The 19,530-nt window shown below is 34.6% G+C and overlaps 1 protein-coding gene across 1 annotated transcript in view; it reads left to right on the top strand.

The window, feature by feature from the left end:
* The first annotated feature begins 2,562 nt into the window (after positions 1–2,562).
* Positions 2,563–19,530, top strand: part of PPIP5K2 (diphosphoinositol pentakisphosphate kinase 2) — a 124,555-nt gene continuing 107,587 nt past the window's right edge. Inside the window, exons 1-3 of the mRNA XM_044662568.1 lie at positions 2,563–2,709; positions 5,724–5,919; positions 13,901–13,991. Coding sequence (XP_044518503.1) covers positions 2,563–2,709; positions 5,724–5,919; positions 13,901–13,991 — 434 coding nt within the window. The remainder of the gene's footprint in view (positions 2,710–5,723; positions 5,920–13,900; positions 13,992–19,530) is intronic.

The following is a 19,530-nucleotide window of genomic DNA, read 5'->3' as shown; positions in this document are numbered from 1 at the left end:
TTCTACAAATCAATCTGTGAGAGGTTTAATGTTATACTGTATCCAAAAGTGTAATTTTTAGTGTATTGGCATAACTGACTTATAATCAATTCTGTTATCTCTCCAGGTCTGTTTTTGATTCTATAAAAAATGCTTTGTTGTGTTCAAATAAGACAGGCCTATATCTTGGCAGATCTTCTTTTCCTCTCCATGTTCTTATACTTTTCTGTTGTACCCAGTTTTGATTAGTAGAACCCATCCTGCCACCATACACACGCTTCTTCCTCAATGTATTCCTTTTATCTTCTCTTCCTTTTTTTTAATCTTTTAAAAACAAAACTACATTAAACTATAGCCAGACCCCAAGTTTCTCTTTCCTTTTTGATCCTTCAAAACAATGGAGTACTAAGTCATCCTTTAACTCCTTTAAATTGTCAATTATTTCTCTTTCTATATTTCTCTTGTTTGCTATGGTTTCATTTAAGAGATTCTGTAAAGATCCCATTTTCTTATCAGGAATGCTGAAAACTACAAACCTGAGCTGTTGACTTCCAAGTTCATCATTGTTTCTATTTAGGGAAATGCCTTGCTATTTTTGTAAACTTTTAATATGTACTGGCTAATGTAAGCATCATGGCAGTTTTTATTAGCAGTATTAAACTACAGATGAAGGAGTTTAGAGCAAGAATATTGAGATGTTGTAAGCATCTTAAAATATAAGAGCACCATGTTTCTTTGAGAACATAGATTGAAAGACCTGGGAAAGCAGTGATAATCTACATATTATTATAAGGAAATAAGGAAAGAGAAGGAGTCTAACTGAAGTTGTTTGTAATGCAAATTAACTTTATGTAGGTCCAGCATTCAATAATACAGTGTGTTGGAAAGAATGATTGCTTTGGTGAAAGTACATAGGTTTGAATTCTGACTGGAGAGAATGATCTTTTGTGACCTTAGTCAAGATTCTTTTTCTTTGTTGGCTTCAATTCTTATCTGAAGTGAGAGGGTTGAATTAAATATATCTTAAGTTCCCATTCATCCCTTATAATAGGAACAATATTTTAACCCTTGCCCTCATGTAAGTGGAGCTATTTTTTCCTAAAAAGGTATTGAAATCTAGACTTAATTAGTACAAGACGCTGAAAGCTCAGACTTTTGATATCATTTATCAGTTGCTTGACTATTAAATGACCATGGAAAGCTCCAGGCACTCTTTGACTATGATGACAAAAGTATTTCTCTTTACTGAACCATATCAGGGTGAATAGACTTCTACCTATGATTAGGTAAATCTTTTTCTTGACTGTTTGAATGGCAAAATACAATTGCCCCATTTCATTCCAATCTTGAGTATAAACTCCAGAATGACTTTCATCAGGTCCAGCCTGGAATTGCTAAGGATGTAATAGAATATTATTGAGTAATAAGAAATAATGAGTATGAAGAATTTAGAGAAACATGGGAAACTTTGCATGAACTGGATTAGAATGAGAAATAGTTTCAGAAGAATATATACAATATCTTACAGCAGTATATATGATAAGATCAATAAAAGAAGACACACTTAAGTAATTGAAAAAACAATAACAGCATCAGACCACACATAATGAAATAAACCTCTTTTTTCAGGAGGGAGGTGAAACCCTATGAGGGCAAAATACGGCATACATTGTTAGCCATTGTCATTTGTACTTAACTATATATGTTATAAGGGAGTTTTTGTACTTAAAGAGGAATAAAAAAAGACGTCATCAAATAAATTTATTTCAGAAAAAAGTCTAAAAGATAAAGTAGTTTTCTGTTATTTGGGGATTGGCTATATAAATTATACTATGAATAATAGAAGATTAATCTAAAGGAGTAGGAAGAATTCAAGGAAGCTTAGAAAAACTTATAGGGGAAAGAGAAGGAAATAAACAAGTTACTCTTAAAAGTACAAGTTATCTGCAAGTGCTTTTATCAAGTATTATTTGATCCTCATAATAACACTATAAGGCAGGTGCTATTATCTCCACATTACAGTTAGAGAAACATAGGTAAACAGGTTAAGTGACTTCCCCAGGGTCACATACCTAGTAAGTATCTGAGGTCAGATTTAATTCAACTCCAGACTCAGAAGCATTCTATCTGCTATACTACCCAGTTGCCTCTAGGCAGCTCCTATTAAGGAATTAAAAATTGTCAGTTTACCTTAGCATAGGTAAAATTTTAAAATTAAAGGAATTTGCTTATTTCACAAATGTCATACAATCTGGTCTAACATAAGTATCACTGCCATAACTTTTCCTGAAACTAAATATTATAAATTTTTATTTCTATTCTTGTTTCTTAGGTAAAAGACTCTTTCATCTCAGGAAAACCTTGATTTTGTGCTCTCGAAATTGAATCAACAATGAAGACGTGATATCTGGGAACAAAAGAACAACTTGGCTGCTGACTTTCTTATCAGAATTTACTAGTGATTGTGTAAGCAGAAACAAGCTGCAAGGGATCTTTGTGTCACCCAGCTATTAGAAGAATGCTATTCCCTGAGACTATTTACTTAACTACTGTTCACATGTAGATCATTTAGTTTTTCTGACCATGTCTGTCTCTGAAATAGTAAATAGCATTCCTAGATTCTTTGTTGGGACTGAAGAGGGAGAAGCAGATGAGCTCGATTCCACCAAATCTGGAAGTTTTGAGCACTTCTATGAACATGCTGATGAAGAAGATGATGAAGATGAGTCTGTAAGTTTCTGTGGATTTTGGGGGAAGGAAAAAAAAACCCCTGAAATAGGATTAAGTGTTTCTTAGAAAACTATCTATACTTTCCATTTTGCCTTGCTGCTCTGAAATGTTTACTATTCTCCAGTTAAGGATTATAGGCAAAGAACTAGCTTAAACTCAGCATTTGTCTTTTGTATCTTTCTCAGTTGGGGGAAATGATTTGAGTATTTTGTTCTTAAAATAAATTTTTTTTCTCAATAAAAGTAAATCATCTAGTGGCTTGATATAACCTTCTGTCCTTAGTCACTAGAATTGGAAAGCAAGATTTACTTTATATTTGTAATATAGGGGAGGGTCAAGCAGTTCCAAGAAAATTGTGGCTCTTTAAATTATTTTCATGTTAGACATTCATTTAATGAGCACCTACCATGCATGTGAAAGGCACTGTGGCAGGCACCAAGAATACAAAAGCAAAAATGAAATAGACTGTACCTTCAAGGAGCTTTCCTCTATTCTACAGAAACAAACAGGTTGAAAGATAAATCATTATGAGATATACACAGTAATGGGAAGGAAGAAATTCACTAACAATGGAGGAAATCACCCTTATGGTAGTGCCAAAACTGAGTCTTAAAGGAAAAGGTTAGGAGTGGGGGAGAAGGATGTCTGGTTTAATGTATGAACAAATAGCCCTTCCTAAGGAAAGGAGTTAGGAGAGATGGAACATCCCATCTAGAGAACAGTTAATAAATATGTTGGAGCAATCTTTAATTTTCTATATTCAGAATAACTCAAACCAGTTCTGTTAAATAATCTTTCATAAATTAAATATCCATAACCTGTTGAGTTTTGTTATATGGCATAGGGACACCATTTTATATTTAATTTTTAATACAACTTTTACCAGCAAGAGATATGCATAAACAAGATTGCAAAAACCGAACATAAATTAATTTTGAGAACACTTTTTTAAAGAAAAGTATATAAATGTGAAAATTTTCTTAGAGGATTCTTCCAAAATTATAACATCTTTCTCAGTATATGAAGATCTTGGAAAAACAGCTTTAGTTATCAAAACCACCATTGACTTAAAAGCGATAAGTCAGATTAAGATATACCTATAGTAAATAATTCATTGTTGTTCAATTATTTCAGTTCTATCCAACTCTTTGTGACTCCATTTTGTTTTTTGTGGTTTTTTTGGCAATAATAGTGGAATGGGTTGCTATTTTCTCCTCCACTCATTTTACAGGTGAAGGAACTGAGGCAAACATGATTAAGTGATTTGCCCAGGATCACATAGTAAGTATCCAAGTGTGGTTAGATTTTGAACTTAGGAAGATGAGTCTTCTGACCCTAGGAATGGTACTCTATCTCCTACACCACCTTGCTGCCCCAAATAAGAATTTAGGGTAGAATAATGAGATAGCAGATACAGAAGATTTAATTGGGCCTAGGAAGGTTGTACAGTCTGGAGTTCACTTAGCAAAAAATACAGTAAATATGGAGTCAGATGATCTGGGTTCAAACTCTTCTACTCTTCTACTTTTATTTTTTTTTAAAATTTATTATTTTTTATTTTTTTTAAACCCTTAACTTCTGTGTATTGGCTGCTTGGTGGAAGAGTGGTAAGGTGGGCAATGGGGGTCAAGTGACTTGCCCAGGGTCACACAGCTGGGAAGTGTCTGAGGCCAGATGTGAACCTATGACCTATGACCTCCTGTCTCTAGGCCTGACTCTCAATCCACTGAGCTACTCTGCTACTTTTAGCCAGTTTCTCCCTCTCCCCCTTTTTTTTTTTTCATCTCATCTATAACATAAGGAGTTTGGACTGTAACCCTCCAAGTTCCTTTCTAGCTCTAAATCTATGATTCTAATAGCATCTTAGCTTTATTCTTAACTCTCGGTTTGTTTTGGTATAGGAGGAAGTAACTCAAAAATGTGGATGGCCTTAATTGTAGCAATAAGCAAGTGTTATTTCATTCTAAATTTTTAATATTTAGATTTTAAACCAAGATTGTTGTATGAAATTTGTTAGGCCTATACTCAGATTTTGCCTTTAATATGTCAAAAAACTTAAAAAAGAATGGACAAGACCAAAATCAGAACTAAACTATTGTTAAAAAGAAAAATATTAGATACAATTAATTTAATGGGAAATGGGAATGTTCTTTCACTGTTTTGCAGTGAAGGGCACTGCCTTAAATTCCTGAATTTTAGAGGTATTCTGTGGTTTCAGTAAGTCTAAATATGTAAATATCTTTAAAATATTATTTCTTACAGTCTTAACAAAAGATTTACTTGCGAATGGTGAGCAAATCAATTAATTTTTCAAACTTTGCCTGCCTGCAATTTACTCTTTAGCTATACAAGTAGAAACCAACTCATACCATAGGCTATGTGGCTAATTTCATGTTAAGAGACAGCTAAGTGGCACAGTGGATAAAATGCTGTGCCTGGAATCAGAAAGATCTGACCTCAAATCCAGATCCTGGATAAGTCACTTAATCCTGTTTGTCTTACTTTCCTCATCTGTCAAATGAGTTGGAAATGGCAAACTACTTCAGTGTCTTTGCCAAGAAAGGATCATAAAGAGTTGGACCTAACTGAAAGGATTCAACAAGTCAGTTTCTTTGTGGCCATTAGAAATGAAGGAGTCCAGTAAGACAATTGATATTATCCCACTCTTATATCCTTTCTGTTTTTTTGTGAGGGATGACGCAGAGTACAAGGAATCAGAGAGGATATGATAAATACTAGCATTAGAGAAGGAAATCGGTACTTTTTAAGTTTATAGGTATGATTTTTTTAAAAATTAATTCTCTTGACAGTAAAATACTTAGCGTTAACTTTTTTAAAAATGTACCATATTAATACAAATGTACTTTGAAAAGCAAAATCATCATGTTATACTAAGCAACTGTGTCAAGACAAGAATATTGATTTTGTAAAATGCCTCCTGTTGATTAATGAATACTTTGTAATTTCTGTCGGTGTAAATTGGGATTTTCATTTCTTTTTGTATCCATGTTTAGCCACCAGAAAGGCAGATTGTGGTTGGAATATGTTCCATGGCAAAAAAATCCAAATCAAAACCAATGAAGGAAATTCTTGAACGTGTCTCCTTGTTTAAATATATCGCAGTAGTAATATTTGAAGAGGAAGTAATTTTAAATGAACCAGTAGAAAACTGGCCACTATGTGATTGTCTTATTTCTTTCCATTCTAAAGGTAATAATTTTTACATTGTTTGAGCTACCTTGTATTTCTTAATATTTGAGTCTAATATAATATTGAGTAAGAATTTAAGTCTTCATTTTGAATGTTTTTAGTAGCTTAATTGAACACTTAAAGTTGTCCACTCTAAGCCCCCCCACCAAAAAAAGTTAGTCCCTATTGATGCTGGAGCTAGCTAACTTCTAGTATAGAAAACATTTCTATTTTGTACTCAGCTAGCTTTTAAAAATGTGTTCATTAGAAGTTGATCATATAGCAGAATTTCTCCAAAATAAATTCTATTTTGCCATTAACGTTAAGATCATGGGATCATAGATTTAGAACTGAATGGAACCCTGTAGATCCTCAAGCTCCACCCCCAACCTTATTGTAAAGATGAGGAAACTGAGACCCAAAGAAGCTAAATTACTATCGAAATGGCAATATTTTGAGACTTCATTATCTTAGCTATATTAACTTCCCAAGCCACTTTTCTGTCTTATTTTCCTTGAATGAGCAGCAGTGATGAAAATACTACTTATGCCCCTGAAAGTCCTCAATTTCCTATAGGTTCTTTCTGACAGTATCATTCATCCATTATGACAAGTCTTAGATAGTTTCTTTGTTACAACTTGTATACATATACCTAGAAGGCAATAGCAATTTACTCAGCACCTATTATGTGACAAGCATTGTCCTAGGCACTAGAGATACAAAGACAAAAATAAAATAGTCTCTGCCTTCACATTCTTTTAGAAACAAAGAACTCATTCAGAAAGTAAATATAAAATACATATCAAGTAATTTCTGGAGGTCGTATACTAGCTGTTGATATGTGTAGATTCATAGATTAATTCAAAATCTTTCAGAAGTTTCTTTTTAAGATATAATATCCTTTCATCCAGATGACCTTACTATCCTGTGTTGCTTTGGGATGACCCTAGAGTAGTGATGGTGAAACTTTTAGAGATGGAATGCCAGGCCCCACCCCCACCCCAGGTCCCAGACCAAGTGCCCCTACACACACACACACACACACACACACACACACACACACACACACACACACACACACACACACACACACACACCCTTACCCCAGATAGAGGAGGGAAGAAGTGCTCCCATTGGGCTGTTGGGAGGAGGGGCAGATAAAGTATAGAAATGTCCTCAGCACAGGTAAAGAGAGTGAGGGGAGTGGCCCAAGTGTTCTGTTCCCATCCAACTCTGCTGCCTATGAGCCTGCCCTTCATCTTTTTCTCTCACCTATAGTCCAATAACAGATTATTTCCTTCTAAATCTCTCAAGTTTGTTTTATTTTGGGCTAATCTTCCCTATAACCTACCCTCTCTTTTATTTCCCACTTTTCCTTCTCCCTATTTCCCTATTGAGTGAAATGCATTTCTACATTTAAATGTGTGTGTATCTTCTCTCCTTTGACCAGTTCATTTGAAAGGGAGGGTCAAAAGTCACCTTTACCCCTTGTTTGTATAGTCTTCTACTTCGTAGGGAAAATATATTAGATAATTTCTTCACCTTTCCTCTCTTGATCCCAGTTTATTTCTTTTCTGCTTGATATCTTTTCTTTATCTTTAAGACCATCCAAACATAAGAAAACAATTTTTAGCCTCTTTGTCTTATTAGACTCCCTTCTTTGAACTCTGATGATAATAGACTTCTGTGAGGACATCACCCTATGTTTATTTGTATTTAGTTTCTTATGATTACTCATTTACCTTTTTCCTCTTCATTTTTGTGTTTGTCTTTCAAAGTTTCTACTGGTCTTTTCAGTAGGAAGGCCTACTAGTCTTCTATGTAATAAAAGTTTATTCTTTTCTGGTATATATTATGCTTAGTTTTGCTGGGTTAATAGTTTTTGCCCTGAGGAGAATTGTATTGCAAATTCTCTGCTTCTTTATAATGGTCACTGCTAAATCTTAGATGATCTTGACTGTGGCTCCTTGGTTCTTTAATTCTTTTTTTACATTATTTTATCTTTCACCTGGAAGCTCTGAATTTTGGCTATAATGTTTTCATTTGGGGTTTCTATCAGGAGATGGTCAGTAGATTTGTTATGTTTTTCACCTAAGAGATTTGAACAGCTTTCTTTAGAGTTTTTGAAATATGTCCAAGGATCTTTTACTGGTCACAACTTTTAGCTAGTCCAGAGATTCTTTATCTCCTTAACCTATTTTTAGGTCAGTTGTTTTTATTATATGAGAGCTTGTATTTTTATGTTTTTTTGTTTGCTTGTTTTTTATCTTTAACTCTAGTTGGCCCCATTACTAATTTTCTTTTCTGTTTTTAAAATTTGTTTGCTGTTAGTTCACATGCAAAAAAAGTGTCTTTCATGTTTCTATTTATCATTTCTTTGAAGGTGAACATTCACAAGTTATTTTTCACATTCTGTTGCTATTTATTATGTTCTCTTGGTTCTACTCATTTCACTTATAATTTTATGTAAGTCTGTGTTTTTTAAAATAAATTTTGCCCTTTTATCATTTTGATCTATCTGATAGGTGTGGGGTAATATTTCAAAATCATTTTGATTTAATCAGTAATGATTTAGAGCATTTTTATATGCATATATATGACTTTGATTTCTTCATCCAAAAACTGTCTTTACATATCATTTGACTATTTATCAATTGGGGAATGACTCATATTCTTATAAATTTTACTAAGTTTTCTATATATTTTAGATGTGCAACATCTATCCAAGAAACTGTAAAGTTTTCCCAGTTTTTTACTTTCCTTCTAATATTGGTTACATTAATTTTATTTGTTTACATTTTTAATTTAATGTGATCAAAATTATCCATTTTATATCTCACAATGTTATTTCTTTTTTAAATTAAGTAATTAATTAATCTGTTACATTGAAATTCCTAGATAACTATCTCCTTCCACTTGTGTGCACTAGAGAAGTCATTATTTTATAAAAAGTTATCTGTATATATATATAAAGTTTGCCTATTTCTATTTATCATTTCTTTCTCTGGAAGTGGACATGTATAAGTCATTTTTCAAACAATATTTCTGTTGCTGTATATAATATTCTGTTGGTTCTGTTTGTTTTACTCTTCATAATTTCATGTAAGTTTTTCCATATTTGTTTTTCAATTAACCTGCTAGACTCTTATAGTGTAGTAGTGTTCCATCATGATCATGTGCCACAACTTATTTAAACATTCCCCAATTGAAGGGCATTCCTTCAATTTTCAGGTCTTTATCACCACAAAGAGAGCTACTATGAATATTTTAGAACATAAAGATTCTTTTACTTTTTTCCCAATCACTTTAGGAAACATACCTAAGTAATATTGCTGGGTCAAATAGAATATAGTTTTATAACTCTCTGGGTATAATTATAGCTTACTCATGAGAATGATTGGATCAATTCACAGTTCCACCACCTGTGTATTAAGAGTCCCCATTTTTTCTACATTCCCTTCAACATTTATCATTTTGCCCTTTTATTTTTTATCTATTTCTTATTTATTCATAAATTCCTTTTTTATCCATAAATCTGATAGGTTATATGTTTCCTGTTCTTTTGATTTGATTATTATTTCTCCTTTATATTTGGTCATGTATCCATTTTGATCTTATCTTGGTAAATGATATGATACTGGTCTGCCAAACTGCTTTCTAATTTTACCAACAATTTTTACTAAATAGTGAATTCTTATCTCAAAGACTTGAATCTTTACTTTTGTCACATTACAAGGTTTACAACTGCTTGTTGCATGTCTATTCCATCCATTGACCTACCTTTCTATTCCTTTGTCAGCTCCTGATAGTTTTGATAAAATCTGGTATTGCTAGACCTCCTTCTTTTATACTTTTTTCATTAAATCTCTTGATATTCTCAACTTGTTCTTTCAAATGAATTCTATTATTTTTTCCAATGCAAAAAAATAAATATTTGGTCATTGATAGATGGTATTGAATAAGTTATACTCATTTTCAAGGAGCCTGCTGCTTGGGTATGGTTTTGTATTTCTTATGCCAGGTTGTTGATTCTCTTTCCAGTTTTTTCTTCCAGAACTCTCATTTCCTTTCAAGCTCCTTCCTCTATTTCTCTCATTTCATTTATAAAATCATTCTTTAACTTATTTCTTTCAGGTTTCTAGTTGAACTGTATAAGCTGAGTTTTTCTTGGAGGATTTGCTTGTAGGTATTTTGGAGTCATTCTCTTCTTCTGGGTTTATATGCCCCTGTCATAATTGCTATTTAGGATTTTTTTTTTCACTTGCTGTTCCCTAAGCCTTATTTCCTAAATTTCTCCTTTATGTTAAGACCAAATTCAGGGAAATTTTGGAGGGAACAACTGGGCCGTGTTTGTGCCTACTTTATGTCCTCTTGAATCTTGTGACTTCCTTTTTGGGGTATTGAGTATTGTGTTTCCCAGGATCTCAAGAACAGCTCCAAGGACCTGCAAGCAAGCTCCTAGTGTACCCAAAGCTTACCGATATAGGGCAGAGTCCTTCTGGTCTGAGCTTTGCAGATCCCTAACCTGGATTTTAGTCTGAGCAGCATAACTGAGGGCTTGCCCCTAAACAGAATCTCAGTAGTTTGTTACTGGATTCAGCTGCTGTCACCTGGCTGGAATGGATTACTGAGAGAATTACAGATTCCTTTTTGGACTGGCATGGAGGACTGGATCTGAGACCCAAATCTACTCCCAGGATCAGAACCACATAGCTGCTATTTATATCAATTCTTGTTCCTTGCCTAGTATGTAGTCTAAGACTTAAGATAGTTCCTTGACTTTGTCTTCTATTTTTAGGTATAGATCCCTTCTTCCATCTTCACTGGATCTCTCTGCCAATTGACAGCTGTTCCTGCTTTTAGCATAAGATGAAAGTCCTCTTCTGAATCTAGGACCTCTTTTTTCTTTTTGCCCTGGTCATAACCATTAGCAAGTCCTGGTTTATAGCTCTTCTGCTAGAATGTTCTGCATGGTATACTTCTTACTAGATACCATCCCCAGCATCTACGAACATCTCTCTCTCTATGTAGGAATGCAATGAAAAAATGACTCACTATAATTTTTTTAAATTGGATTTACTAATCAATACTCAGTCTGGTACATTTTTTGGATTTTAATGGAGGAGTTGTGGGAGAGGGCTAGATTGTACTACTTCTTCCTATTCTGCCTTTTTTTCTGGTCTTATGAGAAGAGCTTGTAATCACTGCTAACCCATCTAGATAATTGCTAACTACTTGTCTACTTAAGGATCAGTTTTAGAAATTTCTGAGAAATTGAAATCAAACTTACTGACCTATACTTTGTTGACACTGCCCTCTTTGTGTGTGTGTGTGGTTTTTTTTGGAAGAGTGTTCACTTTAATCTTGTACTTTTCCTGTGTTTTATGATCTTTCATGTATTGTTGATAGTAACTTGTTAACTATGTCCGCCATTTCTTTCAGTACTGAAAGATATAGATCACTTGAACTCAAAGGAATTGGGTACTTCTTGCATATCTTGGGTATCAGTTCCTATTAGTGGTTTTGTTCTGTGATGTCCAGTATGAAATTCCTTTTTTTTTTGAAAGGGAAAATATAATAAGAATTGAGTGGCTCTGGCTTCTCTTTATTGTTAGTTATCGTCTTATTCACTCCAAGTAAAGATTCTCTCCTTTTTTTTCCTCCCAACATAGCTAATTGCTTTTTGTTTATTGTCCTTTGTTTCCATTGCCAGATTCAAGCTCATTTTGAGATTTAGCATTTGTGAATCCATTTAAAACTGTGCCACTGGGGGCAGCTGGGTAGCTCAGTGGAGTGAGAGTCAGGCCTAGAGACAGGAGGTCTTAGGTTCAAACCCGGCCTCAGCCATTTCCCAGCCGTGTGACCCTGGGCAAGTCACTTGACCCCCATTGCCCACCCTTACCACTCTTCCACCTATGAGACAATACACCCAAGTACAAGGGTTAAAAAAAAAAAAAAAAACAAAAACTGTGCCACGTTCTTAGAGTCAGTTTCTTACCCAATCTCACTTTCATTCTATACATTTAATTTAATACTCTTAAGTTTGTAGGCGAGTCTCCTGTTGCCTACATATTGGTCTCTAGAAAAATTTTGTATGTCCTTCTTTTGTGTTCTCACAGTTTCTTTCTCAAACATCTCTCATTACTGCTGGCTTGACATTCCCTCAAATATCTTAGTCCACAGGATCCTATGTGACTTTCCTCAAAATTTTTTTAGGGGCAGCTGGATGGCTCAGTGGATTGAGAGCCAGACCTAGAGATAGGAGGTCCTGGGTTCAAATCTGGCCTCAGACACTTCCTAGCTGTGTGACCCTGGGCAAGTCACTTAACCCCCATTGCCTAGCCCTGTAACAAATAAAAAATATTAATATATAAGGATATATACATATAAAAGATATTAGAGTTTAAAAATCTTTTTTCCATAAATATAGAGCCCATGTCAGATTCTGATGAAATATTCATTTCTTCTCTGTCACAAACTCTAGGAAGTCATTGTTATTTTCCTCCAGGGTCTTATCATTTCCACCCTAGCAATCAGTTTCTCCTTATTTGTGAGAATCAGATCCAAAATATAATTTCCCCTTACTTTTTTTTTAAACCCTTACCTTCTGTCTTATAATCAATAGAATCGAAGGCAGAAGAGCAATATGGACTAGGTAATGATAGTTAAGTGACTTGTACAGGGTCACATAGCTAGGAGATGTCTGAGGCCAGATTTGAACCTAGAACCTCCTGTCCCTAGGCCTGGCTCTCAATCCACTGAGCCACCCAACTGTCCCTTTGCCTTACTTTTTATCCTTATGTTCACTTCAGGTAAGATAACAAATATTAGCCACTTGGTCTATGTGAAATTGTGTGCTAGAAATACAAAGTTAAGAACCATGCCAAGAAGTTTACATTTGAAGGAGGAATTTACAGTGTATTTGAGCCACTTGTAATTTGTCTTCTCTGGCTTGTCATCTTTTAAGTGTTGATTATAACACCAGACAATAGGAGGAAAATGTTAGATATTTCTCATTTTTATACCATATTTCTGATTTTTGCATGCATTATTTTTCAACCTTGATCTACTAGTGCAGTGATGGGCAAACTTTTTAAAGAGGGGGCCAAAGGAAAGGAAACGCTCATCTGTCAGTCTGTTTCTAAGGCAACTCTTTTGAACTTCCATTGTATTGTATCCTACTCATTGTATTCATCAGATTAGGAATAATGTCACGTGGCAGGATAGAACATTTCAGGGGGCCACATCTGGCCCACGGGCCGTAGTTTGCCCATCACTGTATTAGTGTATAGTCTTAAGGGAACATGGCATTTAATTTAATTACATGCCTACTATGTGCCAGGCACTGTTATGTGTTTTACAAATATTATCACATTAGGTTCTCACAACAATCCTATGTGGTAGGTACTTTTATTATCTCTATTTTATAGTTGAGGAGACTAAGGCAGTTAGAGCATAAACGATTTGTTCAAAACATAGCTAATAAATGTCTGAATCTGGATTTCAGCTCTGGTGTCCCCAAGCACTTCATCCACTGTGCCACTTAGCTGTCACTTAGCCACTTACCATGTCTTAATCTATTTCTATACATTTGAGATTCTCTCCATTCTATATTTGTGTGTATGTGTTAAAAAAAAAAAATATATATATATATGCATATGCATTTCTACACACATGATTTTTTTATCCTTAGTTATATTTGCTGGATAAAAGACAAGATTTTGTTGAAAATGAAAATTTTAACCTTATACTTTTTAGACTTCAAAAATAAAAATAATCATTAGAACTGTTTACATGTTTTTAATCATAAATTAAGGATCATGTATAAGGTTTTATATGCCTTTATCTTTTTCAAGTAGCATTTTATATTTATATTTATTATGTATAATGTATTATATATTAATATATTCTATGTTGTTTATGTATTAATATAATATGTTATGTTTATATTAATATCACTTATAATTTCATTTGTTAATACCATGTTCTTTAAAAATCTCAGGATTTCCACTGGACAAAGCAGTTGCCTATGCAAAACTCAGGAACCCATTTGTGGTCAATGACTTGAATATTCAATATCGCATACAAGACAGGTAAGTAATACAATTAAGTAATTTTTGTGCCATTAAAAATACCAATAAAGTTTACTCTTCTTTAAGTGAATAATAAATATAAAAGCATTGGGATATAAAGAAAATTCAGGAGTATCCAGTGTGGTTCTACAAATGGAGAAAAGAGTAGCTAGAAGCTTAGAATTATTCGAAAAGTTGCTAATTAAGGCACTATTCTGAATAGCAGGAGACAGAAGAGAGATGGTATTGAAAGACTGATTTGGAACCTTGGCATATGGCAGGTAACAAGTGACTAGTAAAGGGAGAGTTAGAAAGAATTCAGTAGAAAAACAGTACTGAGTTTGAAGTTAAATCCTGTGTTCAGGTCCTAGCTTTGCCACCTATGTGACTTTAAAAGCAAGTCACTTAACTTCTGACATTTTAGTTCCCTTATCTATAGAACAAGAGGGTTCAAATAGATAATCACTGATGTGTCAGCAGTTATTACATTCATATAGCAACCCTGAGTGAAAACAACATGTTACGGAAGTTGGAGTTGGATACATGTTCTGGATGAATACTGTGAAACTGGTATTTGGATGGCTTTGCAATCAAATCTAATCTAGTTGACAAGCTTGTATACCTCTCAAAAGGAACAAACAACAGACTTTATGACAATGTGATGGCCACTTGCAAGGAAGTGTCATCCCACCCTCTTTGGTGTGTGTGCTTCTACCATAATAAAACCCTGATGTGGTCAAAGAAAACTTTTATGAAGATCTGGAGACCCTCATCCATATGCGCGAAAAAAAAAAAGGACAAGCTGATAATTCTGGATAATTTAAATGTCAGAGTAAGCACAAACTATCAATATGTCCAGATGTCCTTGGGAAGAATGGAGTTGTAAATAGGAACAGCAACTGAAACTGTTGTTGACACTGTAGATGAAAACGTGTATATCTCATGACCTCATCACCAATGCTGCCTTCCATGCAATAAAACATTGTGGATGTACCCTCAAAGCAAACGTTAGCATTTAATAGACAATGTCATTGTAAGAAGAGACAGAATGTAAGAATGACAAAGTTGAAGTGTTGCATATAGTGCTGGACTGATAATAAATTTATCTTCTCCATTGTAAACATTCACATTCAATAAAAGTGGCAGCCTCAAGGCAAAAAGACTACTATACTTAATGTCAACTAGTTAGGGTCTTTCTCAGTGCAGAAACTGTTTGCTAATTTGGAAGGAAAGCTGAGCCAACATTCAGTTGACAACAGTAGAGCAGAAAAGGAGTAGGCAACTTTCGTTGATTTTGTGTATAGTACCTTACTTCTCTGGATCAAAACACTCTCACGCATAAGGATTTGTTTGATGAAAATGATGGAGAAATTAAAAAACTACTAAATTAAAAAAATAAGAATTCTACAGGTTTGCCAGCAGGATTGTTCGCTAAAATAAAGTGCAAATGAAGCTTAGAGAGATGCAGGATTCTTCTCAGTAAGAAGACAGGTGAAATTCAGTTTTATACTGATAGTTAACAAATCAAAGAGCTTTTATAATTCCCTGAAGGCTTTTTGTAGGCTGAAGACCTTTGGTGTATCTCAGCTACTTAGCATGATAGAAACACATCAATCAGTAATAAGAACATGTTTCTAGAGCGATGGACTGAATACCTTCTATAGTGTTCTCAGTAGAACTCATCAATCAGTGTTGAAGCCATTGACTTGTGTATCTCAAGTTGAAGTCAGTCCCTTTTTAGGCAGACTTCAGATTCAATAAGCAATTTTGAATGCCATTAGACTCCTCTTGTGTTGTAGAGTGCCTGGTGCTAAAAACATTCTAGCAGAGATTTATATAGCAGAGTAGACAATACTCACTTGTACAAAAGATACTTGAAATCCCCAAGAGATCAAGGATGGCTTTGTTGTCTGCCTCTGGAAACAGGTTGTCTTTTGATGGTTTATTCAATTTCCTTTTCTGTGATGGGGTTGTGTTCTCTCTTGATAACTTGGGTACTTTATATTTTTGAAAGTATTCATCTATTTCACATAGATTGCCAGATTTATTGGCACATAATTGGGTAAAATAGCTTCCAATAATTGCATTAATTTCTTCTTTGTTGGTTGCGATTTTGCCTTTTTTATTTTTGATACTGATAATTTGGTTTTATTTCTTTTTATCAAGTTAATCAATGGCTTCTTTTTTTTTTTCATAAAACCACCTCCTTTATCTTATTTATTAGTTCAGTGGTTTTCTGATTTTCAATTTTATCATTCTCCCTTGTTCAGGATTTCCAATTTGGTGTTTAATTGGGGGATTTTAATTTGTTCTTTAGTTTCCAAATAAATTTTAGTCTTTCTATTGCCCTTTATTGAATGTAATTTTTATTGCATTACAGTCTGAAATGTATGCATTTAATATTTCTCATTTTCTACATTTGGTCGTAAGGTTTTTATTCCCTCTTATGTGGTTAATTTTAGTGAAGGTGCCATGCACTACTGAAAAAAAGGTATTCCTTTCTATTCCCATTCAAAAGAAATAGGTTATCCTGGCAGTCATTGGTAGGGTCTCTCTCATTGTCATTTCTGGCAAGGTTATTGCCAGTGTGTACCTTAATATTGGTTGATCTTTTTACTTGGAAGATAGTGAGAGCCAGTAGTAGCTTCAGGAAGGGACAAGGAACAGTTCATAGGTGTTTGCTACCTGACAACTCCAGGAAAAATTCCAGGAGGAGAACAGAGTCTAAATACAGTGTTCATCAATCTGATCAAGGCCTTTTGTAATGAGGACATGTAGGAGAGATCATGGTGAAATTTAGGTGCCTGGAGAAGTTTATCAGTATTGTATGCTTGAAGGGTAAATGGACAATGTCCTCATATCTGCCTGGTTACCAGAGGAGTGAAGCAGGACTGTACATTTCTTCCCATGTTTTTTTTTTTTTTTTTTTTTTTTAACCCTTGTACTTCGGTGTATTGTCTCATAGGTGGAAGAGTGGTAAGGGTGGGCAATGGGGGTCAAGCGACTTGCCCAGGGTCACACAGCTGGGAAGTGGCTGAGGCCGGGTTTGAACCTAGGACCTCCTGTCTCTAGGCCTGACTCTCACTCCACTGAGCTACCCAGCTGCCCCTCTTCCCATGTTTTATAGCATGATGTTTTCATAAATGTTGGATACCTTTAATATGAGCAAAAACCACATCAAGGTCAGCTACTACACTGACAATAAATTATTTAACTTGTAAAGGCTATAAGCCAAGACTAATGTAAAGGGAAATTTTGATACTGACTTTCTTTTTACAGATAATTTTGCACTCATTGCAGCCTTTTAAGACTGAGATCCAAGAGAGCATAGATTAATTTTCTGCCATTAATTTTGGTGTATGTCAGTTTTGGTAGTTGATAATGACTCATTTTATCTAATTAATTTACATGTAATAAACATACATTTTGCTAATAAAAAATTCTAATTTTGGACTGATAACACCAAGAATGCAGAAGTTCTTCACCAACCAGTACCATGCTAAACATATGTGGAGCCATTATTTATAGCAGATGGAGACATTTTAAAGGCTGTAGATAAATTCATTTACCTTGGTGACATACTTTCCAGGCATGTGCACATAAAAGATAAGATTTACACTCACATTGCCAGAGCTAGTTCAATGTTTTGGAGACTCCAAAGGAAAGTAAATGAAAGAGATTATTGGGCTATCTATCAAACTGAAGGTCTACAGAGCCTGTCTGCTGATCTCATTGTTGCATGTCTGTGAAACCTGGACATATGCTAGCACCATGCCAAGATACTGAATCACTTCCATTTGAATTGTCTTAGGAAGATTCTGAAGATCACATAACAAGATAAGGTACTGTACACTGAGATCCTCTCTTGAGCTGACCTGCCAAGCATTCAAACTCTATACTTCAGAGGGCACAACTGCAGAGCTCTAGCCACATTCGAATGCCAAACATACCTTTGTCTAAAAGACTATTTTACAGAGAACTCACATAAGGCAAGCACTCACACAGAGATCAGAAGAAATGACACAGGAACACTCTCAAGGTCTCTGAAGAAATTTGGTATTGATTGTGCAGTGTGGCATGTTCACCCAAAGAAGGTGCTATGCTCTTTGAGCATAGCAGAATTGTAGTGGCTCCAAAGAAATGTGAGATGTGCAAATTTAGAGATATTTCCATCCTAAATGTTCATGGAGTCTATTCATGCTTAACCTGTGGTAGAACTCTCCAAGCTTGTTTTGGTCTGATCAACCATAGTGAGACATAACTATACATTTACCTTGACATAGTGATGTTATTTTGGTCCTCTTTACATACGAAGGACAGCAACCAACTAACCAATCAAAACAAGGGGGTTGGACTAAGTAATCATTGAAATATCTTTTGACTGTAGTATATAAAAATATTTATTCTAAGGATCCCAGCTTCTGTATATATGTAGAGCTAGATAATTATCCTATTGACTTACAAAGATTGTGCCGTATTGGTATTTCTGTCTATGGGGAAATCACATGCATTTTGTATATCAAATGTAAGTGTGTCTTTCTACTAGAGTTCTTCTTGGCAAGGTGATAGTGAAATAAAAAAAGACCTAGTATTTAATATGTAATAGGAAAGAAGTGGCCTATTAAATCACATCAACTATAATAGCTATAAGATTCATGAAGAATCACGATTATCTAAGATAGAAGTAGTTTCCCATATTCCAAAAAATAAAGAGGATCTATGAGTATAAAAAATAGAATATTATTAATCAACCAACAGTTATGTATCTATCATGTTCTAGGAACTGTGCTAGGCACTAGGAATAAAAAGATAAAAATTACCTCAAGCTTATATTCTTATGTGAGAGATAACATACATTTATAGATGTATACAAAACATTTACAGAGAAACTTGTGAGGAAAGGTTGGAGGGAGCCCCTGCCAGCTATAAGAAACAAGAATAACCTCATGCAAATTGAGCTGAGTTTTAAAAAAGACAAGGGATTCCAAGAAGTAGAAGAAAGGAGGGAATGCATTCTAGGGGAACAACCAAGACAAAAGAATGGAAATGAGAGGTGATGTACCTTGTGTGAGAAACAGCAAGAAAACTGGTTGTCTGGACTAAATATATGGAAGAGAATGATTTGTTATAAGACTAAAAATGTAGGTAAAGATGCCAGAGGAGTTTATATTCAATCCTAGAGATAATAGAAAGACTGGATTTTAATAAAGGGATGTCATGATCATTATGTACCTTTTGAAAGTCAGTTTGGTTGTTGTATGAAGGACAGATTGAAATGAGGAGAGACTTGAGGCTGGGAGGTAAATTAAGAGGTTATTGCAATAATCCAGTTAAGAGGTGGCAAGGGCCTGAATTAGGGTGGTAGCTATTAAAGGGATTTTCTTAATCTCTCTGAGACTCTGACTCTTTAAGAGGTAACAGTGCAGGATTTCTAAGTAGAGGGGAATTGACTGGGGCCAGTGAGTCAGAGCTGAAGTTTCTATTGCCAAGGAGATGAGGGGAGAGATAAGGAAGGAATCAATTGGCAATTAGGTCTTATGCCTCTAGATCTTTTGAGAGC

This window comes from Gracilinanus agilis, chromosome 1 (genome assembly GCF_016433145.1).
Source record: "Gracilinanus agilis isolate LMUSP501 chromosome 1, AgileGrace, whole genome shotgun sequence".
Taxonomy (NCBI): domain Eukaryota; kingdom Metazoa; phylum Chordata; class Mammalia; order Didelphimorphia; family Didelphidae; genus Gracilinanus; species Gracilinanus agilis.
Note: the sequence above shows the minus strand (reverse complement) of the source record. Positions and strands in the feature narration are given on the sequence as shown.